Source organism: Zalophus californianus, chromosome 16 (assembly GCF_009762305.2).
Source record: "Zalophus californianus isolate mZalCal1 chromosome 16, mZalCal1.pri.v2, whole genome shotgun sequence".
NCBI classification, from domain to species: Eukaryota; Metazoa; Chordata; class Mammalia; order Carnivora; family Otariidae; genus Zalophus; species Zalophus californianus.
The window spans coordinates 15,581,632-15,609,238 of NC_045610.1; the positions used below are offsets into that span (position 1 = coordinate 15,581,632).

Below are 27,607 nucleotides of genomic sequence, written 5' to 3' on the forward strand. Positions count from 1 at the left end.
CACGAAATAAATACTGGTAGCTACTCTGCCCTGTCAGTAGTTACTATTGTTATTGTTAATGGTTTGAATATACTTTGAGAACTTTATTTTGCTCAAGTGCCAATGCATGTATAAATGCAGAAACATCATTTTATAGACACCACCATACTATTGATTTAGCATGCATTATTTTAAATTACACCAATAAAGAAAAATGCTGCCAATCGCACCATTGACACATCACTAAGAAGAATCTGGATTTCATTGATGTTACTGTGAAAATGTTTCCTAAAATAGCTGATGTACAATCTGCATTATATTTTTTTGTGGAAACATGCATACTATTTAGCAGCATGCCTTTTTCTCTCAGCCAAACATTGTGAATATTAAAAAATACTTTGGGGCAGGGGCGCCTGGGTGGCTCAGTTGGTTGAGCAACTGCCTTCGACTCAGGTCATGATCTCAGGGTCCTGGGATCGAGCCCCGCATCGGGCTCCCTGCTCCGCGGGAAGCCTGCTTCTCCCTCTCCCTCTCCCTCTCCCTCTCCCACTCCCCCTGCTTGTGTTCCCGCTCTTGCTGTCTCTCTCTGTCAAATAAATAAATAAAATCTTAAAAAAAAATACTTTGGGGCAACTGGGTAGCTCATTTGCTTAAGCATCTGACTCTTGATTTTGGCTCAAGCCATGATCTCAGGGTTATGAGATCCACTCTCGGCATGGAGTCTGCTTAATATTTCTCTCTGCCCCTCCACCCTCTTAAAAAAAAAAAACTTTAAAAACAAATTGGATGGTTTTAGCCAGACTAACATGAAAACTTAACAAATGGTGTATTGATAGAGGTCAGTCTAATCTCTAAAAAAGAAAAACTTCTTAAGGAATTTTAGTGTGCAGCCAGAGTTGAGAACCACTGGAGTCAACCATTGTTTCTCATATGCCTCACTGAGTGTGCTTATTAAAAATTTAAGCGTTTGGTCTGTATCTAAATTTAATTCATGTCTCTGGGTATACAGCAGGGTTTGACTAGATGACCTTGTAATACTCCTTTCTGCAGGCTGTCTCAGCTGTTTTTTCAGCAGTTAAGAATTGCCAGGGATTGAGTTTTAGAATATTTGAAGCTGTGTGTAGAATATTGGACGCTGCATGGCTTTTTGTTTAAGTTTTGTCTTTTAAACTTTTAACAGACGATGGTTAATGGTTATGGATATAGTTGCCCAAGTGCGGTATTACAGGGTTAGTTACTGCCTTGCAAATGATGGAATACTTAACATAACTTTAGCTTTATTTTATTTTTAAAAAATTATTTATTTTTAAAGTAGGCTCCATGCCCAGTGTGGGGTTTGAACTCACAACCTTGAGATTGAGAGTTGGGTGCTCTACTGACTGAGCCAGTCAGGCACTCCATATAAATTAAGGTTTAAATTTAGCTATAAATGCTTATCAAATTTAACCTGACTTAAATATTTATTTCAGGGTTGCACTGCATGCCTTATGGTCTCCTAATGTTTCTTCCCTTCATTCACTGTAGCTTGTTGATTTCTGTCATTTCCCCCTGTATTGGCTTCTGTATTTTTTTTTAAAGATTTTATTTATTTTAGGGAGAGAGAGTTGGCGCATGTGCGCACAACCTAGGGGAGGAGCAGAGGGAGAGGAACAGACTCCTTGCTGAGTGCAGAGCTGGATGTGGGACTCTTGATCCCATGACCCTGAGATCATGACCTGAGCCGAATTAAAAAGTCGGGTGCTCAACCGACTGAGCCAACAAAATACCCCCATTCTTGGGGCTTTTTAATGAATAGATATTTATTTTATTTATTTTTTAAATTTTAGTGTTTTTTAAAATGTTTTTTTTTTTTTTTTACAATTTTATTTTATTAGAGAATGAGAGATAGCACGAGAGGGAAGAGGGTCAGAGGGAGAAGCAGACTCCCTGCTGAGCAGGAAGCCGGATGTGGGACTCGATCCCGGGACTCCAGGATCATGACCTGAGCCGAAGGCAGTCGCTTAACCAACTGAGCCACCCAGGTGCCCTGAATAGATATTTATTTAGTGAGTTTTGGGAATGAGTTTCCCCTTATGAATGATAAAAGAATTTATCATTATACCTAATATAGAAGAGCTTACAGTCTAGTTTTGTGTCTAAAAATTGTGTCTAAAAAAAGAATGAGGGGCACCTGGGTGGCTCAGTTGGTTAAGCATCTGCCTTTGGCTTAGGTCATGATTGTAGGGTCCTGGGGTCAAGCCCCGCATGGGGCTGCCTGCTTGGTGGGGAGTCTGCTTCTCCCTCTGTCTTGTGTTCTAGCTCTCAAATAAAATCTTAGAAATAAAAACTGATTATTGCTAACTTCTGTGATACAGGAATTTCAGAAAAGGGGAACTGAAGGCGTTATGGGCTGTGGTTATCAGGGAAACTTGCGTAATAGAACCGAATAGAATGAATTCATTAGGGTGGGTAAGATTTGGGTGGTGGGAGAAGGAAGTTCTTTCAGATACATCATCAAAAGTACAGTATTGGATTAAACACATGAGGCTTAAGAATGGAGTATCTAGGCTAGAAAGAAGAAAGGGAGTCAGATTATGCAATAGGTTGTATTTATTAGGCTTAGATTCTAAACTTTGTGTTCTTTATTTAGCTCATTACTATGTGAAGCACATTGTTAACATTTCTCTAAAGGGCTTACATCCTCCTGGATTCCTCTTTCCCCCTTTTTGTAAATCTTGGAAGACAGGCAAGCAAAGAAAAGCATTTTAACATATTGTTGAGTTCTGTTATATGCTAGAGCATTTGCCTGTGCACTCTTAATTCTCAGAACCCAGTGAGAGATGGGTATCTCTCAAGTTGTAGATGAAGAAACAGGAAACAGTCTCATAGAGGTTATGTAACATAGGTCAAATAACATGTATGTAAATACCTAAGCCAGAATGAAAGTCTCATCTGAATCTTCCTGGCTATAAAGGTGGTGTTTTCCTAGCATTGCTATGTTTCTCACAGTGTGTATGTCTTTTGGTCTACCTAATAAGAGTCTAAGTGATAAGTACATTTGACAAGAACAAATAAAATCTTTAAAAAAACCAAAACAAAACAGTGAAGTGTTACTAGAATAGGACGACCTCTTTATTTTTTTTTTTTTAAAGATTTTATTTATTTATTTGAGAGAGAGAGAATGAGAGACAGAGAGCACGAGAGTGAAGAGGGTCAGAGGGAGAAGCAGACTCCCCGCTGAGCAGGGAGCCCGATGCGGGACTCGATCCCGGGACTCCAGGACCATGACCTGAGCCGAAGGCAGTCGCCCAACCAACCGAGCCACCCAGGCACCCAGGACGACCTCTTTAAAGAGGCTTCCCTATCCTCCTGTTTTCTGTTTCAAAAATCCTGTTTCATAGTACTCAACACAAGTGTACTTCTTTCTTTCTTTTTAGAGATTTTATTTTAGAGGGAGCACATGTGCCTGTGGAGGGGAGAGGAAGAGAGAAACCCAAGCAGACTATGAGCTGAGCACAGAGCCCAACGTGGGGCTTGATCCCATGAACCTGAGCCGAAACGGTCAGATGCCTAACCGACTGGGCCACCCTGGCACCCCCCACAAAGTGTACTTCTAAATCAATTTGTAATCCTGTCCACTTTAAGCCATTTAAACATTTGCTTAGTGGGGAACCTGGGTGGCTCAGTTGGTTGGTCGTTTGCCTTAGGCTTAGGTCACGATCCCAGGGGCTTGGGATCGAGCTCCACGTGGGGCTCCCTGCTCAGCGGGGAGCCTGCTTCTCCTCCTTCTGCATGCAGCTTCCCCTGCTTGTGGTCGCTCACTCGCTCTGACAAATAAATTCTATCTCTTTAAAAAAGATTTGCTTAAAGAAAAATCCCAGGAGTAGTGTACAAATCTTGCCAAATTGTTTGCTTCAAAGCCAAATTGTTTACTTCAAATTATTCCTTCCTTGGGCGCCTGGGTGGCTCAGTTGGTTAAGCGACTGCCTTCGGCTCAGGTCATGATCCTGGAGTCCCTGGATCGAGTCCCGCATCGGGCTCCCTGCTCGGCAGGGAGTCTGCTTCTTCCTCTGACCCTCCCTCCATCTCATGTGCTTTCTCTCTCATTCTCTCTGTCTCAAATAAATAAATAAAATCTTAAAAAAAAAACAAATTATTCCTTCCTTTATAACTCTTCTTCCTTTTTTTTTTTTAAGGTAATTTTTACATCCAGTATGGAGCTTGAACTTGTGACCCTAAGATCAGGTGTCCTTTGCTCCACTGACTAAGCCAGCCATGCACACCTTTATAATTCTTAACTGACTCTTAGGATACATATCCTGGGGCACCTGGCTTGCTCAGTTGGTAGAGCGTGTGACTCTTGATCTCAGGTTGGGGGTAGAGCCTACTTAAAATACATACATATATGTATCCTAATATTTTGCGGGTTTTAACTAAACATATGTGGTGATCTTTACCATATTACAATAGCGTTTTATCTTCCTAGGAAAATATAAGTGATACAAGACTCCTAAAGCTCGCCTCAGGTTTTTATTGTAACCTTATATCCTTTCTACATTATTTGCTATTGGAATTAAAGTAGTTAAGGGTTTTTTTTTTTTTAGGGGTGCCTGGGTGGCCCTGTCTGTTGGGCGACCAACTCTTGATTTCACCTGGGGTCCTGGGATCAAGCCCTGCGTTGGACTTTATGCTCAGTGGGGAGTCTGCTTGAGAATTCTCTCTTCCCCTCTCCCTCTGTACCCTCCACCCCCATGCTTGCTCTCTCTCTCAGATCTTTTCTTTAAAAAGTGGTTTTTTTATAGATTAAATTATAGTTTTGAATAATGTAAAATCTCAGTGTTTTAGCATCCCATAGAGCTCTTAAGTGATTTGGAAGCACACTCATACCAATGCAAATAGTCTTTAAAGTGATGGTACCACAACCTTTGAGTACGCCTAAGCAGACGAATTATTTATTTATTTATTTATTTTTAAAGATTTTATTTATTTGATAGACAGCGAGAGAGGGAACACAAGCAGGGGAGTGGGAGAGGGAGAAGCAGGCTTCCCACCAAGCAGGGAACCTGATGGGGGGCTCGATCCCAGGACCCTGGGATCATGACCGGAGCCGAAGGCAGACGCTTGACGACTGAGCCACCCAGGTGCCCCAAATTATTTATTTACTAAAGATTTATTTGAGAGAGATTGAGAGTGTGAGCAGGGGGAGGGACGGGTAGAGGAAGAGGGGGAGAGAGAATCCCAAGCAGCCTCCCCGCTGAGCACGGAGCCTGACTTGGGGCTCAGTCTCACAACCCTGAGATCACAACCTGAGCCAAAACCAAGAGTCAGGTGCTTAACCTAGGGTGCTTAGGTGGCTCAGTTAAGCATCTGACTCTTGGATCTCAGCTCAGGTCTTGATCTTAGACTTGTGAGTTCGAACTGTTGGTGGAGCCTACGTTAAAGAAAAAAAATGCCCTCACTGGTTTCATGAGACCAGAAATATCCAAGTGAAAACTGCTTCTCATTCCTGTTACTATTTTCTTTTTAAGTAAAGATTCATATGGTAAGTCCCTCTTACAGTACGTTGGAAAATTTCCCCCCAATAAACTTGCATACCTTTTTATAAATAATAAAAACAATTTAACTTCAGACATTTTTTATTTTATTTTATTTATTTATTTCAGAGAGAGAGAGAATGAGAGATAGAAAGCACGAGAGGGAAGGGGGTCAGAGGGAGAAGCCGACTCCCCGCCGAGCAGGGAGCCTGATGTGGGACTCGATCCCGGGACTCCAGGATCATGACCTGAGCCGAAGGCAGTCGCTTAACCAACTGAGCCACCCAGGCGCCCCAGACATTTTTTTTTAAAGATGTCATTTATTTTAGAGAGCACAGGCAAGGGGAGGGGCAGAGGGACAAACAGATTCCCACTGAGCAGAGAGCAGGATATGGGCTCGAACTCAGAACCCTGAGATCATGACCTGAACCAAAATCAGATACTTAATTGACTAAGCTACCCAGCCACCCCATAACTTTGGACATTTTAAGTTGTTGCTTTAATTGCTGTTAAGCATAGACAAAAGTTGTGGTCTTATTAATTAATTGTTCATAATTTTTATGTGTATCTCTCTTAAACAGTGTCTGACTTGACAGCCTTTTTTTTTTTAAGATTTTATTTGAGAGAGAGGGCACATGAGAGGGGGGAGGGTCAGAGGGCAAAGCAGACGCAGGGAGCCCGATGCGGGACTCCATCCAGGGACTCCAGGATCATAACCTGAGCTGAAGGCAGTTGCTTAACCAACTGAGCCACCCAGGCACCCTTTTTTTTTTTTTTAAGATTTCTTTATTTGAGAGAGTGCAAATGAGCATGAGTGGGAGGGGCAGAGGGAGAGGGAGAGAGAATCTCAAGTGGACTACACGCTGAGCACAGAGCCCCCAACTTAGGGCTCGATCTCACAACCCTGAGCTGAAACCAAGAGTCTGCTGCTCAACCGGCTGTGCCGCCCAGGTGCCCTGACTTGACGGCCTTTTTTTTTTTTTTTTTTTTTTTACGGCTTTTTTTATTTTAGTGTGGTTTCATTGGCTTTTCTTCTTTTGACACACTGTAGTGCTTCCTCCTCTCTTTTCCCAACTTCTGTACTTAGGTGGAAGGGCCATGTGAGCTGTTCTCATTAGTGAAACTTGAGCAGAACTTACGTAATTGTAGAGGAAGTGAAAACCCCTTTCCTGATTATTTTGCTTTTCCCTCTTCTGCTTTGACCAGGAATTCTCAACTACCAAAAGGGATAGGTCCTCATGTAAGAAACCTTTGTTGTGTGAAGTCTCTGAAATTTGGGGAGTAATTTGATTCCCAGGCATTCCTATCCTATCCTTTCAGAATAAAGAATTATCAGTCACAATATAGGGTTATATCCTCCCCCTCCCCCTGGGGTTTATCAGTTCTTTAGAAAAGATTTAAAACATGTTTGCAGCCTGTTTTGTGTTTTCAACTTTGAGATGCTTAGTAGATTATATCCAGGCTACTTTGCTTTCCAGAATCTTAGGGGATTGTTTAAAATTATGTGCTAGCTTTGGGCCGCCTGGGTGTCTCAGTCCTTAAGCATGTGCCTTTGGCTCAGGTCATGATCCCAGGGTCCTGGGATCGAGCCCCGCATTGGGCTCCCTGCTCAGTGGGAAGCCTACTTCTCCCTCTCTCACTCCCCCTACTTGTGTTCCCTCTCTCGCTGTCTCTCTCTGTCAAATAAATAAAATCTTAAAAAGGAAAAGATGTATGCGTCCTTTTAAAAAAATAAAATTAATGTGCTAGCTTCTCTGAAGATGAAAATTGTCCTTTGACTGTTAGGTTGAATATGTGCGTGCTATATGAAGGACACTTCCATGGCTACTTCAGAACATGAATGAATCGTAAAGGGGCATGACACTTAACCTCTCTGTGTAGACTAATTCTCTGGTGGAGTTCCTTCTTTTTATTCCTTAATTTCTAAACTGCATCTCTTAGAACTACGTACTGAGATTTATTTATTTTTTTATTTTATTTTTTAAAGATTTTATTTTATTTGAAACAGAGAGAGCACAAGAGGGGGTAGGGTGAGAGGGAGAAGCAGACTCCCTGCCGAGCAGGGAGCCCAATGTGGGACTTGATCCCAGGACTCCGGGATCATGACCTGAGCTGAAGGCAGTCGCCCAACCAACTGAGCCACCCAGGCACCCTGTACTGAGATTTAAAAGGAGACATTCATCACATTAAAGTTCTCTGGCCAGCCAGAGCTCTTTTATCTTAGGTCTTTTTGTTCTCCATTTGGCCCTTAATCTAGCACTTCTCCCAGTTTATTTGCTGGCACAGGTCTGGTTTTGTTTTTTATTCATTTGGGACTCCCCCACCCCTCCACCCCCCATGCAGACATCAGGTTTTCCTTTGCTGCTGTACTTACTCCCTTTTTAGCCCAGAAGACACGAATATATTTTCTGCATATGGTGCAAGAGACATCTTTTTTTTTTTTTAAGATTTTATTTATTTATTTGACAGACACAGCGAGAGAGGGAACACAAGCGGGGAGGGAGAGAGGGAGAAGCAGGCTTCCTGCTGAGCAGGGAGCCCGACGCGGGGCTCGATCCCAGGACCCTGGGATCATGACCTGAGCCGAAGGCAGACGCTTAACAACTGAGCCACCCAGGTGCCCCCCCCCAAGAGACATTCATCTTAATGCAGGGATCTCTGCTCTCATTGTTAACAGTATCTCTGATAATCATAAGATGGGAACATTGCTAAATTTAAGCTATTGACACTCCTTCTAAGTTCACCTCTTTTTTGTCATCAAAGGATAAAATACCTTTTTGCAGCAGCTGGGAAAATGCTGGAAGATGTTTTTTCTCTTCCTTCTTGCTGTTCTGTTCTAGTGCAAATGGCTTTCTGTGATGGTAAGTCTCTATTGTATTTGTCCTTGTTTTTAGATTTTTAGTTATTTGTGAAGTATCTGTGTGGTAATTAATAGTCCTCATGTGATAAAGGAAAACTCAAGATGGTGGCATTTTATTGGGATTTATAGGTCTTAGACTGCCACTTATGATTGTAAAGTAGATTCTCCTTTTTTTGGTAGAAGTATTCTTCATAGAAATTTTATCTCAGGGGGTAAAGACTTCTTTATTGATATATGCATATAAAATATATTCTGGTAGATCTCAAATAATTTCAAACAGCCAGGCCTGAGAACTAATAATTGGTCTAGAGAGATTTTTATTCAGATGATTTTTATAATTATACCAAGGTGAATTGTACAGTTTTACAATTTACAGAGGTGTCTTGCTTTTTCTTGACCCCCTCCCTCCATGATAGTTGTGCGTCATCCCTAAGATTGCTTTGCATTCTTTCCATTTGACATAGTGATTTGGGAAACTTGCCTTCATGCAAAACAGTCTTTGGAGGAGTTTCTTTTCAACAGTCTCCAGTCAACTGAAGATTTCACTGTCATCATGTTGTCATCCAAGTTACGTTTCACTGAGAAGGGGACTAGAGTTTGGAACATAGTTACTTAGTTAATTCATCTTAGTTTATTTTTTAATTGTGTTAAAATACACAACAAAATTTAACCATTTTTACTTCTTTTAAAGGCCTTATTTATTTGCCTTTAAGATATTTTAGAGAGTGAGCGAGCAGGGGAGAAGGGCAGAGGGAGAGAGAGAATCCCAAGCAGACTCCCCACAGAGTGTATAGCCTCATGAGGGCCTCAATCCCAGGACCCCAAAATAATGCCCTGAGCTGAAACTAGGAGTCAGTTGGCTTAACCGACTGAGCAACAAAGCCCCTCTAAGATTTTATTTATTTGAGAGAAAGTGAACACGCATTTGCTGGGGGAGGAGGGCCAGATGGAGAGGGAGAGAGAGAATCCCAAACAGACTTCAGGCATCTCTGTCTTAACCATTTTTTTTTTAAGATTTTATTTATTTAAAGATTTTATTTATTTGACAGAGAGAGACACAGAGAGAGGGAACACAAGCAGGGGGAGTGGGAGAGGGAGAAGGAGGCTTCCCGCGGAGCAGGGAGCCCGATGCGGGGCTCGATCCCAGGACCCCGGGATTATGACCTGAGCTGAAGGCAGACACTTAACAACTGAGCCACCCAGGCGCCCCTAAAAGATTTTATTTATTTGACAGACAGAGAGAGGGGGAACACAAGCAGGGGGAGTGGGGGAGGGAGAAGCAGGCTTCCCGCAGAGCAGGGAGCCCGATGGTGGGGCTCGATCCCAGGACCCTGGGATCATGACCTGAGCCACCCAGATTCCCCTATCTAAACCATTTTAAATGTACAGTTCAGTGGTATGTGATGTACATTTCTGTGCAGTCATTATATCACATTTCTGTGCAGTCATTACCACCATCCATCCTCATATCCCTTTTCATCTTGTCAAACCGAAACTGTATACCCATTAAATAATAACTCTCCATTATCCCTCCCCCCAGCCTCTGTCACAATATCTGTCTTTATGATTTTGACTAAGTACTGCATGTAAGTGGAGTCATACACTATTTGTCTTTTTGCTGTTGGCTTCTTTCACCTGGCACAATGTCAGGGTTCATCCATGTTGTAGCATTTTGCAGAATTTTCTTTTTTTAAGGCTGAATAATAATTTATGCATTTATTACATTTTGATTATCCATTTATCCAGTGATAGACACTTGGATTGTTTCCATGTTTTAGCTATTGTGAATAATGCCGCTGTGAACATGGGTGTACAAATAGTTTTCATGACCCTGCTTCAGTTTTTTTCATTATATTCTGAGAATTGGAATTGTTGGGTCAAATGGTAATTGCATATTACAAAGTTTTTGAGGAAAGACCATACTCTTTTACACAGCAACTGTACCATTTTACATGCCCACCAACAGCATAGGGTCTAATTTCTCCACTTCCCCACCAGTGCTTGTATTCTGTTTGTTTGGGTGGTAGCCATCCTTAGTCTTTTATTTTTTTTTTAAGTTTTTATTTAAATTCTAGTTAGTTAAGACAGTGTAATACTAGTTTCAGGTGTACAAAATAGTGATTGAATAATTCCGTGCACATCAGCTGGTGCTCACCACAAGTGCACTCTTTAATCCCCATCACCTATTTCACCCATCCCCCACCCACCTCCCTTCGGATAACCATCAGTTTTCTACAGGAAAAAAATGTCTGTTTTTTGGTTTGGCTGCCTCTTTTTTTCCCTTTACACACTTGTTTTGTTTCTTTTTTCTTTTTTTTTTTTTTTTTAAAGATTTTATTTATTTATTTATTTGACAGAGAAATAGCGAGAGCAGGAACACAGGCAGGGGGAGTGGGAGAGGGAGAAGCAGGCTCCCTGCGGGGCTCGATCCCAGGACCCTGGGATCATGACCTGAGCCGAAGGCAGACGCTTAACCAACTGAGCCACCCAGGCGCCCCACTTGTTTTGTTTCTTAAATTCCACATATAGGTGAAATCATACAGTGTTTGTCTATCTCTGATTTATTTTGCTTGGCATAAAATTCTCTAGCTCCATCTATGTTGGAAATAGCAAGATTTCATTCTTTTTTATGGCTGAGTAACATTGTGTATATATACCACATCTTATTATTCATTAGTTGATGGACACGGGCTGTTTCCATGATTTGGCTGTTGTAAATAATGCTGCTATAAACCTCAGGGTGCAGGTATCCCTTTGAATTGCTATTTTTGTGTTCTTTGGTTAAATACCTAGTAGTGTGATTGCTGGATTGCAGGATAGTTCTTTTTTAAAACTATTTTTAGAACTTTTTTTTTTTTAATTTGAGAGAGAGAGATCATGAGTGAGAGTACAAGCAGGGGGAACAGCAGAGGGAGAGGGAGAAGCAGACTACCCACCGAGCAGGGAGCCCAAGTGGGGCTCTATCTCAGGACCCTGAGATCATGACCTGAGCTGAAGGTAGCTGCTTAACCGACTTGAGACACCCAGGCACCCCTATTTTTAACTCTTTTTGAGGAACCTCCATACTGTTTTCCAAGTGGCCGCACCAGTTTGCATTCTTAGTCTTTTAAATAGATAAAGGAAAGAGCTAGGATTTTTCCTTCATTCTTTTGGTCTAACCCTAGGGGTTCGTGATTGGGAAAAGTGACATTTTTTTAATCCTCTGCTATAGATTGCTTTGATGGGCTTATTTCCCACCCACCTCCCTTTTTTACACCAACCAGTCACTTTTCTGTATAAAAGACAAAGTGCAGCCCTACTTCTGCCTGCCTTTTCTTGATAATCTATAGCAGAGGAATTGGTAAGGCTTCTAGACCAGGTTCTCAGAATATCCCCAAATGCTTTGAGTCTTGTAAATTATAAAATGGTGGTAAAACCTTTAGTCATTTGGTGTATAGGTAGGATTCAAGGTCAGATCCCTGTAGACACTTAAGTCTTGTTAATTATTGTTGTTTTTACAGAGTTGGGGGGCGGAGAGGGAGGAGAAAGAGAATCTCAGCCTCAATGCCCAGGGCTCCATCCCACAATGCTGAGACCATGACCTGATCCAAAATCAAGTCAGACGGCTAACTGAGCCACCCAGGCACCCTGTTAATTGGGAATATTATTTGAATGTATAGGCACTTGACCAAAGTGTGCTAATGTAGGACACTATGTTAAATTCCCCTTTATGTATTTAAAGAACAGACCTCAGACCTTCAGGATGATACTTCGGGTCTCAGAGGACTTCCTCGGGGACAAATAAAACTAAATTTTCTTTTTTTTTTTTTTTTAAGATTTTTTTATTTATTTGACAGAGACACAGCAAGAGAGGGAACACAAGCAGGGGGAGTGGGAGAGGGAGAAGTGGGCTTCCCGCCGAGCAGGGAGCCTGATGTGGGGCTCGATCCAAGGACCCTGGGATCATGACCTGAGCTGAAGGCAGATGCTTAACGACTGAGCCACCCAGGCGCCCCATAACTAAATTTTCCGCTAAATAATACTAGGTGTGGGAAAAAAGTCTATTGAAACTGCTGAGAAAGGACTTCAGACTCTCTGGTCCTATATAGAGAGGGAATCCTTAAGATTCATTTACCTCTGACCTATTCACGCCCACCAGAATATATTTGTCATTCTTTTTATTTAACATACTTTGTCTTACCATTTTTATTCTTTCATCAAATGTGTGCTTTTTGTGGCATTAGATACGGTGCTCTTCTGGGAATATACAGATGAAAACACAGTATATGCCCTTTTAAGAAGGTAATTAATTTTTTTTAGGAAGGTAATATTTGATGGAGAGAAAAATACCGATCCTCAATACAGGGAAATGTGAACATGGATTGAAAAGTACAGGAAGGCTTTACAGAAAAGATGTTTGAATTTGATTTAGAGGGATGAATAGTTTCCCAGGCAGAGGAAGGGTCATTGGCCAACTGATCGACCTTTACATAAAGCAAACCAAAGATCTCTCCAGAACTTTGAGTGACAGAACCTTTTTAAGGCAGTGCCTGATGCTGTGGCCCTTTTCTTCTTTTGGGGTGATTACTTTCAGTGTTCTAGGACTTAAGAATTTGTTTCTTTGAGCACTTGGAAAGTTAGTTGAATGTAGTGGTTAAGAGTTCAGGCATTTAAGTTAGATTGTCTGGGTTCGAATTCTGGTTTTTTTTTTTTTTTTTTAAAGATTTTATTTATTTATTTGACAGAGAGAGACAGTGAGAGCAGGAACACAAGCAGGGGGAGTGGGAGAGGGAGAAGCAGGCTTCCCACTGAGCAGGGAGCCCGATGTGGGGCTCGATCCCAGGACCCCGGGACCATGACCCGAGCCGAAGGCAGACGCTTAACGACTGAGCCACCCAGGCGCCCGAATTCTGGTTTTACCACTTGCTAGCTATGTGGCTTGAGGCAAGTTATTCAGCTTTAAATTTTTTTTGTCTTTGAAGTCAGGATTATGTTTTGTAACAGCTGGCAATATTTTATCTATGTTGGGAGTGATTATGGTCACGGCCCTGGATGCTTCTTGAGTACAAAGTACATTAATTTTGTCAGCTAGTACAGTGCCTGCTCGTTTTCCCATGACTGATTCTCAACAGTTTGCTTCCATCCTGACCCTGGGTCTCATTAGGAACTGTAGAATTAGGCTTTGTGGTAACTTGTAGTCTACTAGGTGGAACACACCCCCTTGAGGATTTGTACTTAGATTCTAAGTCTCTTGAATCTCAGCAGAAACTTGCTTTACCAGCTATCAGGGAAAGTCTTGGGAGAATGATGTTTACTGGGATGTTGATGTAGAAATACTATTGGCATGGGAGTATCTGTCCTACTAGGCATTGGCATTAAGCTTTTTGGAGATAATTATTCTGGAGGGTTAACTTGGTGGGAAAAGTTGTGTTTTAAATGGGAACAGACCACGTTTTAATGTATTACGCTTGTGTCTCTTGTCATTGCAAGCATTTATTGCATCTGTTCTTAGAAAATCAGAGGATCCTGGGGCGCCTGAATGGGTGGCTCAGTTGGCTGAGCGTCCTGACTCTTGGTTTTGGCTCAGGTCAGATCTCAGGGTCCTGAGATGGAGCCCCATGGCGGGCACCTCGCTCGGTGAGGAGTCTGCTTGAGATGCTCTTCCTCTGCCCCCTCCCTCTGCTTGCATGTGTGCTCCCTCTCTCTAAAAAATAAATCTTAAATAAAAGCAAAGGATCCTGTCAGTCATACTTTTAATGAAAAAAAAAAAGCAAGATCCCCATTCAGATGAATTCAAATAAATATTCAAATTTGATGTAATGTGATTAAATCACAGTACAGCTCTGGAGTCAGATTGTCTGGGTTTGTAATCTACTGAATTTGTGATTTTGAACAAGTTTAACCTCCATATTCTTCAGTTTCCTCATAAAATGGGGATAATACTGCTACCTACTTCAAAGGTTTATTGAGAAGATTAAATGCATTAATTCATGCAAAGTATTTGGAACAGTGCCTGGCATGATGTGTTTTATTTGTGAATGAGTTTATTGAATGAATATATTTACACAAATCCTTCAAAGAGCAAAACCAAGAATCAAAGCTAAATTAAGGTCAGGATGAAAAATAATGGGACTCTCCTTCTGGCAGGATGGTCCAGTAATGAATAGAGGCAAGCTGGTTTAATGTAATGGATGTCTAACTAGGCTGTTAAACAGTAAAGGGGAAATGACCTGGAACCAAACAGACTTTTATTAGTATGTTTGATTAAGATGCCTTTTCAGTTGTGGATTTTACAAATTGCAGAGTTTTTGTAACTGGTGATTTTCATTCAGGTACCCATTGTCCCCAAACTAATTGTAAGTCCCCAAAATTTTATTACCCAGACATTATGTACCAAACTGCTTGTGCATCCACATGTTGTAGTCATTGACTCTCCATTCTCTAGTTCATTAGTTACGATCATACCTGTTGCAGACAGATTTGACAGCCATCCTCCATCCCAGAAATGCTTAGATCACATTGATAAAATAGTTTTTGCAAAGAAGATTTTATGAGGGGTGACTGGATGGTTCAGTCAGTTAAGCGTCTGCCTTTGGCAGACCTCATGACCTCTGAGGGTCATGATCCCAGGGTCCTGGGATCGAGCCCCGCATTGGGCTCCTTATTCAGCAGGGAGCCTGCTTCCCCCTCTGCCTGCTGAGTCCCCTGCTTGTGTGCGCGCTTGCTCTCTGTCAAATAAAATCTTTAAGAAAAGATTTTATGAAATACTAGTTATGTTGAGAATTTTATGTGAATATAATTGTGTTAATTCTCTGCTGATGGCAGTTTTGAGGGTATGCCCAGTTTTGGGTAAATCTGAGCTTTCTCATAAAGTTTTGGGATACATTATAGTTAGGATCATGTTTCTGTTGCTGATGTTAAAAGGGTAAGGATGACACCAGGGTTCTCATGAGAGCGTCATTATGGACATAATTTGTGCAAATTGGTACAAAGCATTGGTATAGAACTCCTAGGGGCTAGTAGGAAGTGCTTTCCTTTTCTGACTCATGCTACTATCCCTTAATCTACTACCCTCAGGAATGGAGAAATTCCTGAAGATGAGGGGCTAAGAGGAGTAGTTAGGGTTTTAAAAGTTAGTTTAAAAGTTTAAAAGCCTTTTAAAAGTTAAAGTAAAAAGCTCCTGGAGTGCCTGGATGGCTCAGTTGGTTAAGCATCAGACACTTTTGATGTCGACTCAGGTCATGATCTTAGGGTCATGAGTCTTTTACTTGCGGGAAGCCTGTTCTCCCTCTCCCACTCCTCCTGCTGTGTTCCCTCTCTCGCTGTGTCTCTCTCTGTCAAAAAAATAAAATCTTTAAAAAAAAAATAAGGTTTTATTTATTTATTTGAGAGAGCATGAGAGAGCACAAGTAGGGGGAGCCGGGAGAGGGAAAAGCAGGCTCCCTGCTGAGCAGGGACCCAATGTGGGGCTTGATCCCAGGACCCTGAGGTCATGACCTGAGCCCAAGGCCAACACTTAACCCACTGAGCCACCCAGGCGTGCCCCCCCCCTTTTTAAAGAAACTAGCAAATATTGGTGAGAGTATGGAGAAATTAGAATCTTCCTATATTGTTGGTAGGAATGTAAAAATAGTGCATGCCTCGAGAAAAAGAGTTTGGCAGTTCCTTCTTCAAAAAGTTACTATGCCAGGGGAGGGGTTTGGGGGGATGGGTTAGCCTGGTGATGGGTATTAAAGAGGGCACATTCTGCCTGGAGCACTGGGTGTTAAAAGCAAACAGTGAATCATGGAACACTACATCAGAAACTAAGGATGTAATGTATGGTGATTAACACAACATAATAAAAAGTTACTATGCCTGCAGTTTCACTCCTAGGTATATATGCAAGAGACCTGAAAAAATACTTGGCATAAATTTATGTTCATAGCAGCATTATTCATAATAGCCAAAAAGTGAAAATTCAACTCAAATGTCCATTAAGTGATAAATGTATAAATAAAATGTGGTATATCCATGTAGTATATGAAGTATATGGTTAGGTGCTGCACTCTGGGTGAACCTAGAGAAATGCTAAGGGAAAGAAGCCAGTTAGAAAAGACAACATGTTACAGGCATACTTGGTGATATTGAGGGTTTGGTTCTGGACTTCCGGAATAAAGTGAACATTGCAATAAAGCGAGTCAGATGAATTTTTTGGTTTGCCAGTGCCTGTAAAAGTTACCTTTACAATGTACTGTAGTCTGTTGAGTATGCATGTCATGTCTAAAAAAAATTATACACCTTAATTAAAAATACTTTATTGCTAAAAAATGCTAACTGTATCTGAGTTTTCATTGAGTCATCTTTTTGCTGGTGGAAGGTCTTGCCTCTCTGTTGATGGCTGCTGACTGATCAGGGTGGTGGTTGCTGAAGGTAAGGGCAGGTGTGCCAACAATGAAGTTTTTCTGCATCTATTGACTTCTTTTCAGGAGCAGTTTCTCAATAGTATGGGATGCTGTTTGATGGCATTTTACACATGGTAGAATTTCTTTCAAAATTGGGAGTCGAGCTTCTTAAACCCTGCCACTGCTTTATTAACTAAGTCTAAGTAAATTCATCTCAAGAAACCATTTTCTTAGTTCCATTCATAAGAAGCAACCTAACTTCTTATTTGTTAGTTTTATCATGAGAGAGAAGCAATTGAGTCAACCTTCAGGTCCACTTTATTTTATTTTGTTATTTTTTTTATTGAGGTACAGCTTACAATGTTAACTTAGTTTCAGGTTTACAACACGACTCTATCTATGCATTATGCTGTGCTCACAAGTATAGCTACCATCTGTCACCATACAACACTTTTTTTTATTTTTTAAGATATTTATTGGGATGCCTGGGTGTCTCAGTTGGTTGGGCATATGCCTTCGGCTCAGGTCATGATATCAGGGGTTGAGTCCTGCATCGGGCTCCTTCCTCTGAAGAGAGCCTGCTTCTCCCTCTGCCTGCCACTACCCCTGCTTGTGCTCTCTCTCTCTCTGTCTCTGATACATAAATAAAAGAAATCCTTAAAAAAAAAAAAGATTTTATTTATTTGAGAGAGAGCGCACGAGCTCAAGAGTGCTTGCTCAGTTGGGGGGGGGGCAGCAGGAGAAGCAGACTCCCAGCTGAGCAGGGAGCCTGATGCAGGGCTTGATCCTAGGACCCTGGGATCACGACCTGAGCTGAAGGCAGACGCTTAACCAGCTGAGCCACCCATGTGCCCCACCACACACTATTAGAGCACCACTGACTATATTCCCTATGTCGTACCTTTCACCCCTGTGACTTATTCATTCCGTAACTGGAAGCCCATACCTCTCATTCCCCTTCACCATTTTTCCATCCCTCTACCTCCCTTTCCCCTGACAACCACCAGCTTGTTCTCTATATTTATGGGTCTGTTTCTGCTTTTTTGTTTATTCGCTCATTTATTTTTTTAGATTTAATATATAGGTGAAACCATATGGTTGTCTTTCTCTGTGTTATTTCACTTAGCACAATACTATGTCCATTCATGTTGTTGCAAATGACAAGATCTCATTCTTTTTTATGGCTGAGTAATATTCCATTATAGGGAGATGTGTGTGTGTGTGCGTGTCTGTACACATGTATCTTCTTTATCCATCTACCGATGGACACTTAAGTTGCTTCTCTGTCTTGGCTGTTGTAAATAATACTGTGATAAACAGAGGTGCATATATCTTTTCAATTTAGTGTTTTCATTTTCTTTGAGTAAATAGTAGTGGAATTATTGGATCATATGGTATTTTTGTTTTTAATTTTTTGAGGAATCTCCATGCTGTTTTTCCACAGTGGCTACACCAGTTTACCTTCCCACCAAAGGTGCATTAAGTTTCCTTTTTCTCCACATGCTTACCAACACTTATTTTTTTCTTTTCTTTTCTTTTTTTTTTTTAAAGATTTTATTTATTTGATAGAGAGCGACACAGCAAGAGAGGGAACACAAGCAGGGGGAGTGGGAGAGAGAGAGACGCAGGCTTCCCGCGGAGCAGGGAGCCCGATGCGGGGCTCGATCCAAGTACTCTGGGATCATGACCTGAGCCGAAGGCAGACACTCAATGACTGAGCCACCCAGGCGCCCTATTTCTTGGCTTTTTGATACTAGCCATTCTGACAGGTGATATATCTCATTTTGGTTTTGATTAGGTCCACTTATTAAAAGTTTATTTATGTAATGTCTACACCCCACATGGGTCTCAAACTCATGACCCGAGATCAAGAGCCTCATGCTGTACTGATTGAGCCAGTCAGGTGCCCCAGGTTAGGTCCACTTCTAATTATAGTTCTTTTGCTATTTCTACCACATTTGAAGTTAACTTCCTCCACTGAAGTCTAGAACCCCCTCAAAGTCAGCCATGAGGATTGGAATCAACTTCATCCAAACTCCTGTTAAGGCTAATATATTGACCTCCTCCCATCAGTCATGAATGTTCTTAACGGCATCAAGAATGATGATTCCTTTCCAGAAGCTTTTCAGTTTATTTTACCTGGATCCATCAGAGGAATGACTACAGCAGCTGTAGCTTTTCGAAATTCTTTCCTCCCCTCCCTCCTTCCCTTAGTAAGCTCTAAGGCAGGGAGGGGCTTGAACTCATGACCCCAAGATCAAGAGTTGCATGCTCTACTGACTGAGCCAGCCAGGCACCCCTCAAATGTATTTCTTAAATAATATTTAAAGTTGAAATTACTCCTTGATCTTTGGGATGCAGAATGGATGTTGTGTTAGCAGGCATGTGAAAACATTAATCTTGTCCAGCTCCATCAGAGCTCTTGGATGACCATGTGCATTGTCATTGAGCAGTTACATTTTGAAAGGAATCTTTTTCTGAGCAGTATGTCTCAACACTGGGCTTAAAAAACTCAGTAAACCAGGGTGCCTGGGTGGCTTAGTCGTTTAAGCCGACTGACTCTCGGTTTCGTCTCCAGTCATGATCTCACAGTTACCGGATTGAGCCCCATGTTGGGCTCCCCACTTGGTAGGGAGTCTGCTTGGGATTCCCTCTCTCCCTCCGCTTCTCCCCCCCAATAAATAAATCTTAAAAAATACTCAGTAAACCATGTTGTAAACAGATGTGCTGTCATCCAGGCTTTGTTTCCTTAAACAGCACAGGCAGAGTAGATTTAGCCTACTTCTTTTTTCTTGTTTTTAATTTTTTTTTTTTTTTAAAGATTTTATTTATTTATTTGAGAGAAAGAATGAGAGAGAGAGAGCACATGAGAGGGGGGAGGGTCAGAGGGAGAAGCAGCACTCCCTGCCGAGCAGGGAGCCTGATGCGGGACTCGATCCCGGGACAGGATCATGACCTGAGCCGAAGGCAGTCGCTCAACCAACTGAGCCACCCAGGCGCCCTAATTTTTTTTTTTTTAAGATTTCTTTTTGACAGCCACAGTGAGAGAGGGACCACAAGCAAGGGGAGTGGGAGAGGTAGAAGCAGGCTTCCCGCGGAGCAGGGAGCCCGATGGTAGGGCTTGATCCCAGGACCCTGGGGCCATGACCTGAGCCGAAGGCAGATGCCCAGCGACTGAGCCACCCAGGTGCCTCTTAAGATTGTAATTTTAAGTAATCTCTACATCCATTGTGGGCCTTGAACTCACAACCCTGAGATCAAGAGTTGCATACTTTACAAACTGAGCCAGCCAGCCAACTGGATTTAGCATAATTTTTTTTTTTTGAGTATTTATTTATTTGAAAGAGAGAGCCCAAGAGGAGGTAGGGTCAGAGGGAGAAGCAGACTCCCTGCTGATCAGGGAGCCCGACGTGAGACTCGTTCCTGGTACTCCAGGATCATGACCTGAGCTGAAGGCAGTCGCCCAACCAACTGAGCCACCCAGGCACCCTGGATTTAGCATAATTCTTAAGGGCCTAGGATTTACAGAATGGTCAGTGAGCACTGGCTTCAACTTAAATTCACCAGCTGCATTAGCTCCTATCTAACGAGAGTCAGCCTGTCCTTTGAAATTGTGAAGCCAGGCTTTGACTTCTCTTTGGCTGTGAAAGTCTTAGATAAGGCTGTTTCCTCTACACTGAGAATCTTTTGTTTAGTGTAACCACCTTCGTTAATGATGTTAGCTAGATCTTTTGAATAACTTGCTGTAGCTTCTACATGCTTGACTTTGTTATGGAGATGACTTCTTACCTTAAACCTCGTGAACCAAACCAACCTCTGCTGTCCTGCAACTTTTCTTCTGCAGCTTCCTCACCTCTCTCAACCTTCATAAAATAGAAGAAAGTTGGGGCCTTGCTCTGGATTAGGTTTGGCTTAAGGGAATGTTGTGGCTTGTGTGATCTTCTATCTAGACCACTAAAACTTCCTCCCTATCAGTGATAGGGCTGTTTTGCTTCTATGTTAACTGGTAAAGCACTTTTCATTTCCTTCAAGAACTTTTGCTTTGTATTCACAACTTGGAGGATTGTTTGGTGTAAGAGGCCTAGCTTTTGGCTTGTCTCAGCTTTCAGCATGCCTTCCTTACTAAGCTTAATCATTGGTAGCTTTTGATATATAGTGAGAGATGTGTGACTCTTCCTTTCACTTGACTTAGGGGCCATTTTAGGGTTATTAATTGACCTAATTTCAGTATTGTAGTGTCTCAGAGAATAGGGAGGCCTGAGGGGAGAGGGGGAGAGATGGTGGAGGGTGGGGATACGTGACATGGCACTGAATGGCAGGCAGGTCAGTGGAACTGTCAGAACACATTTATTGATTAAGTTTGCCATCTTATGGGTGTGGTTTGTGGTGCCCCAAAACAATTAGAATAGTAACATCAGAGATAACTGGTCACACAGATCACCATAATAAATACAATATTGCAAAAGTTTGAAATATTGAGAGAATTACTGAATTGTGACACAGAAACATGAACAAATGCTTTTGGAAATCAGATACCGATAGATTCCTTCACACAAGGTTGCCACAAACGTTCAGTTTGTAAAAAAAAAAAAAATTCTGTGAAGCATAATAAAAACAAGGTATTCCTGTATATGGTTCCGTTTATATGGAATGTCCAGAATGGTAAATCCATAGAGATTAAAGTAGGTGATTACTAGGGTTGAGGGAGTTGTGGGTAGGTAAGGAGTGACTGCTAATGGGTATGGAGCGTTTCTTCAAGTGATGAAAATATTCTAACATTGGTTGTGGTAATGGTTGTACAGCTTTGTGAATATACTGCCACTAAATTGTACATTTTAAAATGGGTGAATTGTATATGTGAATGATAGATCAGTAAAGCTGTTACTAAAACTGGACAACTGCTGCTTCTCTAGTTGTACCATAGTCTTGTCTTGCCTCGTTTTTGGCTTTCTAAATGAAGAGAATGCTATATTTAATTGAATCTGGGATAGAATATCATTGAGTGCTTTAAATGTATTTTTCCCCTTTCTTCCCCCCTTACTGTAAAAATACTGTTGAAATGTTGAGAAATTTTGGGGTGCCTGGGTGGCTCAGTCATTAAGTGTCTGCCTTCGGCTTAGGTCATGATCCCAGGGTTCTGGGATCAAGCCCTGCATCAGGCTCCCTGCTTTGCGGGAAGCCTGCTTCTTCCTCTCCCTCTGCCTGCCGCTCCCCCTATTGTGCTAGCTCTGTCTACCAAATAAATAAACCTCTTTAAAAAATGTTGAAAATTTTTATTTTATTTTTATTTTTTTAAAGATTTTATTTATTTATTTGAGAGAATGAGAGAGAACACGAGAGGGAAGCAGACTCCCCGCTGAGCAGGGAGCCCGACATGGGACTCGATCCCAGGACTCCAGGATCATGACCTGAGCCGAAGGCAGTCGCTTAACCAACTGAGCCACCCAGGCGCCCAGAAAATTTTAAAGCATAGAAAAGTGAAGGAAATGTAAATTATTTTTTTTTAATTTTTTTTAAAGATTTTATTTATCCTACAGTGAGAGACACAGTGAGAGAGGGAACACAAGCAGGGGGAGTGGGAGAGGGAGAAGCAGGCTTCCCGCAGAGCAGGGAGCCCGATGCGGGGCTCGATCCCAGGACCCTGGGATCATGACCTGAGCCGAAGGCAGACGCTTAACGACTGAGCCACCCAGGCGCCCCGGAAATGTAAATTATTATTTTGGAATAGTACCCAGAGACATATTGTTAAATTTTTGGTGTGGTATTAGATATTTGTGTATAGTTTTTCCATATATCATGTTGCAGAGTCCTACAGTTTAAAAGGATTAATGGTCTTTTTTGTGTAGCTGGTTACTTTTTAAATGGCTTTGTTGGGGCCAATTTAGAAAAGCAAATTACTGGTTCACTTCTGAGGCATGTTTAATTTGTTTTTGGAAAAAACAAAACAACTAGTATGCAAGTGAGCTTGAAATTACCCTCTGACTCCACTGCCCCTGAATTTACTTTTTTTCCCATGACTATAATTTCTTTTTTTTAAAGATTTTATTTGACAGAGAGCACAAGCAGGTGGAATAGCAGGCAGAGGCAAAGGGAGAGGGAGAAGCAGGCTCCCCACTGAGCAAGGAGCCCGATGTGGGGCTCGATCCCAGGACCCCAGGACCATGACCTGAGCTGAAGGCAGTCGCTTAGCCAACTGAGCCACCGAGGCGCCCCTTCATGACTATAATTTAAAAAAGATGTTTCAAATGAATGCCAGGCTTCCACAAATGAATTAATGGTCTTAGTACTGTACTTCCTAATACTTTTTTTTTTTTTTTAGAGATTTTATTTATTTGACGGACAGCAAGAGAGGGAACACAAACGGGGGGAGTGGGAGAGGGAGAAGCAGGCCTCCTGCTGAGCAGGGAGCCTGATGCGGGGCTCAATCCCAGGACCCTGGGATCATGACCTGAGCCGAAGGCAAATGCTTAATGATTGAGCCACCCAGGTGCCCCCTAATATTTTTTTTAATGTTCCAGAATTACATTTTAAAAATCTGCCTTATTAAAGTATTTGGATACGATAAAATAGATCTCTTTTACATGTGCAGTTGACAAGATTTTAACAACGTGGGTTTGAACTGTGTCAGTCCACTTACATGGTGGATTTTTTGGATTTTTTTTTCCAGTGAATACAGTACTGTGAACATGTTTTACAATTTTCTTTATAACATCTTCTTTCCTCTAGTTTGCTTTATTGTAGAATACAGTATATAATACATATAATATACAAAAATATGTGTTAATTATCTGCAAGGCTTCTCGTCAACAGTAGACTATTAGTAAGGTTTTTGGGGAGTCAAAAGGTATACTTGGATTTCTGACTGTGACTAGCTTGGTGGGTCTCCCCCCTCTGCTCGCCTCTGTTACTCACGGATTAAGCTGTACAGTTCAGTGTTTTGATAAATATATTCAGTTGTATAACCACCACAGTAGAATAACTCTGTTACTCCCCAAATTTCCTTTACACACAGGCTCTCCTCACTTCATCCCATACTTTGTTAACCACTTTATTTGCTATCTTTATAGTTTTGCATTTTCTAGAACTTAAAGTGAGACAGTTTTTGTTGATCTTTTTTCAATTAGCATGATTTTGTACATCCATGTTGTTACTCGTATCCATTGATTATTTTTTGTTCTTGAATAGTATTCCATTGTATACATGGACTTTGGGGTTGTTTTCATCTTAGCTATTTTGAATAAAGTTGCTGTGAATGAACATTTGTGTAAAAAGTCTTTGTGAAGATATGTTTTCATTTCTCTTGGGTAATACCTAGTAGTGTAATTGCTGAGTCTTAAGGTGTTCTAACTGTATAAGAACTACCAAACTTTTCCAAAGACCTTACCATTTTAATGTTTCTATTAATTTCCTGATATTCCTGAAAGGATAATGTTTTTAAACATATTTCCCTGGGATTACACGTAATTTAGCTATTAAGCAGTGTTTCATAAAGTCACCATCTGCATCATACCTTAAGGTATTCCTTATGTTCAGTGTTAATTTAAGCTAAGGGTGCTTGTTAAGATGCAGATTCTTGGGTCTTAGGACCAAAGATTCTGAATCAGTAAAGTTGGAGAGCTATGCATGTGGTAATATGGCATTTAGTCTTTTCTAAAGGCATAGTTTTCATTAATATATTTATTAGGTTAGTGTTCATTGAGCTGTTTTTGGTTCTTTCTCTGCATTCATATGCATTGTTTTATTTTTTTAAAGATTTATTTATTTATTAGAGTAGAGAGAGAGCATGCATGCAGTGGGAAGGGGCAGAGGGAGAGGCCTCAATCTCACAACCCTGAGATCAGGACCTGAGCTGAAATCAAGTCATATGCTTAACTGAGTCACCCAGGTGCCCCTTGTTTTAAGTAGGCTCCTTACCCAGTGTGGGGCTTGAACTCATGGCCCTGAAATCAAGACCTGAGCTGAGATGTCAGATGCTTAACTAACTGAGCCACCCAGGGGCCTCCTCATTTGCATTGTGTTACCTATTTTTTCCTTTACTTGGGGATCTCCTAAGATTTATCTGGGCCCCTTTCTTTGGTCGCCACCTAGTGGTAACAAATAGGAACCATTAGAAGTTTTGCTAGTTAATTGAATTCATATGAGGTGGACAGTGTCCTTCTAAAGGAGGAAGGATGGAAACATCCAAAGTTAAGTTTGGTTTGTGTTTGTGATTAACCAGGTGCTCAAATGTTATGTTTGCTATATGAATGTTCTTTCCTCCCATGACTTTGAAATACAGTTTATTTGTATTTACTTGAGAAATCATTTATTTGTAAGAAAATGTATTTTAGAGCCTATAACTTTTTTTTTAAGATTTATTAGAGAGTGGTGGGGCGGGGTGAGGGGCAGAAGGAGAGGGAAAGAGAAACAAGCAGACTCCCTGCTGAGCGCAGGGCTTGGTCCTTCCACCCTGAGATCACAACCTGAACGGAAACCAAGAGTCGGACACTCAACTGCGCCACCCCTGGCGCCCCTAGAGCCTATAACTTTTTAATTTTTGTCTAAACTGCCAGCTCAGTTATTTGTACTAGGAAATGGGCAGGTGTCTCCCTAGTTCCCTTTTTATTTTCTAAAGATTTTATTTTTTTAAGATTTTATTTATTTGACAGAGAGACACAGCAAGAGAGAGGGAACACAAGCAGGGGGAGTGGGAGAGGGAGAAGTAGGTTTCCCGCTGAGCAGGGAGCCCGATGTGGGGCTCGATCCCAGGACTCTGGGATCATGACCTGAGACGAAAGCAGACACTTAGCCACCCGGGTGCCCCTTTTAAAGATTTTTTATTTGTTCATTGGAGACACAGAGATACAAAGAGAGAGAGAGAGAGCACAAGCAGGGGGAGAGGCAGAGGGAGAAGCAGGCTCTCCACTGAGCCAGGAGTCAGACGTGGGGCTCGATCCCAGGCCAGACGCTCAACCATCTGAGCCACCCAGGTGCCCCCTCCAGTTCCCTTATTTAATGAGATCCTTCCAAACCATGCTGTGAATTAGTTTTGAATTATATGAAGTTTTGATTCTATACGTCTTTTATTACAGATTCTCTTGTTCTAGGCTTTTAGTTTACTTTCTTTTACATGTTTTTAGTTTTTTTACTCAATTTTTTAAAATTTAAAAAATTCATTTACTTGTTTGAGAGAAGGGGCAGGGAGAGAGAGGAGAGACCCAGTGAGGGGCTCTGTCCCAGGATCCCAGGATAATGACCCGAGCCAAAGGCAGATGCCCAACCGAGTCACCTAGGTACCCCTACTAGTTTCGATGATTGTATTTTTGTTAAAATTCTTGCCTTTTTATACTAGCTTGACAGAAAAAAAGACCTATTGTGAAGGAATATTGTATAACAAAACTTACTTCATAAGGTCTGATTTTACTTTTCCCTTACAGAAATGGTGGAATCAATGAAGAAAGTAGCAGGGATGGATGTGGAGTTGACAGTTGAAGAAAGAAACCTCCTATCTGTTGCATATAAAAATGTGATTGGAGCCAGAAGAGCTTCCTGGAGAATAATCAGCAGCATTGAACAGAAAGAAGAAAACAAGGGAGGAGAAGACAAACTAAAAATGATTCGGGAATATCGGCAAATGGTGAGATTATCATATCCTAGACATCTTTAAAGAAAGATGCCTTCTTGGCATCTGGTTTTGGATATTTAATTAATTTATTTAAAGATTTATTTATTTGAGAGAAAGAGAGAGCATGAGAGGGGGTTGGGTCAGAGGGAGAAGCAGACTTCCTGCTGAGCAGGGAGCCCGATGCGGGACTCGATCCCGGGACTCCAGGATCATGACCTGAGCCGAAGGCAGTCGCTTAACCAACTGAGCCACCCAGGCGCCCTTGGATATTTTATTTTAAAGTTTTATTAATTTAATCTCTATACCCAGTGTGGGGCTTGAACTCATGACCCCATGATCGGGAGTCGCATGCTCTTTCTGGCTAAGCCAGCCAGGTGCCCCAGGTTTTGGACATCTTTTTTAAGATTGATTGATTGATTTGAAAGCGAGAGCGCACGAGGGGGGGAGGGGCAAAGAGGAAGGGAGAAGCAGGCTCACCACTGAGCAGGGAGCCTGACATGGGGCTCCATCCCAGGATCCTGGGATCATGACCCGAGCCGAAGGCAGGTGCTTAACTGACTGAGCTACCTAGGTGCCCCGGTTTTGGACATTTATATTTTATTTTTATTTTTTAATTTTTTAAAAGATTTTTTATTTGGCAGAGAGAGACAGCAAGAGAGAGAACACAAGCAGGGGGAGTGGGAGAGGGAGAAGCAGGCTTCCTGCTGAGCAGGGAGCCTGATGTGGGGCTCGATCCCAGGACCCTGGGATCATGACCTGAGCCGAAGGCAGACGCTTAACGGCTGAGCCACCCAGGCGTCCCAGGTTTTGGACATTTTAGATCACAGCCTAGTACGCATGTGTTGTATACATGTGTAATAACATTTATATTTTAATGGATTTGCATTTTTTACTTACCTGGATTAGGGAATATAGTCTATACAATATTTCAGGAAAGAGATGAAGAATTTTTCTCTAGAAGCTACAGAGGGCTTTCAGTTTTGAACACCACACAAGTAGAGAAATAATTTAATCTTTATTTTTGTTGTAGTTAGCTGCACAATGCTTCATTGAGTGACTTGAAATTACCATTCAGGAGAATTTAGCAAGTGTTTTTGTACCTCTTAAGAACCACACAGGGGCGGCCTGGTTGGCTCAGTCGTTAGGCATCTGCCTTCGGCTTGGGTCATGATCCCAGGGTCCTGGGATCGAGCCCCACGTCGGGTTCCCTGCTCAGCGGGAAGCCTGCTTCTCCCTCTCCCACTCCCCCTGCTTGTGTTCTCTCTCTGGTTGTGTCTCTCTCTGTCAA

The 27,607-nt window shown here is 41.8% G+C and overlaps 1 protein-coding gene across 1 annotated transcript in view; it reads left to right on the forward strand.

Annotated features, from left to right (window-relative positions):
• YWHAE (tyrosine 3-monooxygenase/tryptophan 5-monooxygenase activation protein epsilon) overlaps positions 1-27,607 on the forward strand; it is a 54,137-nt gene that overhangs the window by 15,242 nt on the left and 11,288 nt on the right. Inside the window, exon 2 of the mRNA XM_027625705.2 lies at positions 26,132-26,331. Within this exon, the coding sequence (XP_027481506.1) occupies positions 26,132-26,331 (200 nt within the window). The remainder of the gene's footprint in view (positions 1-26,131; positions 26,332-27,607) is intronic.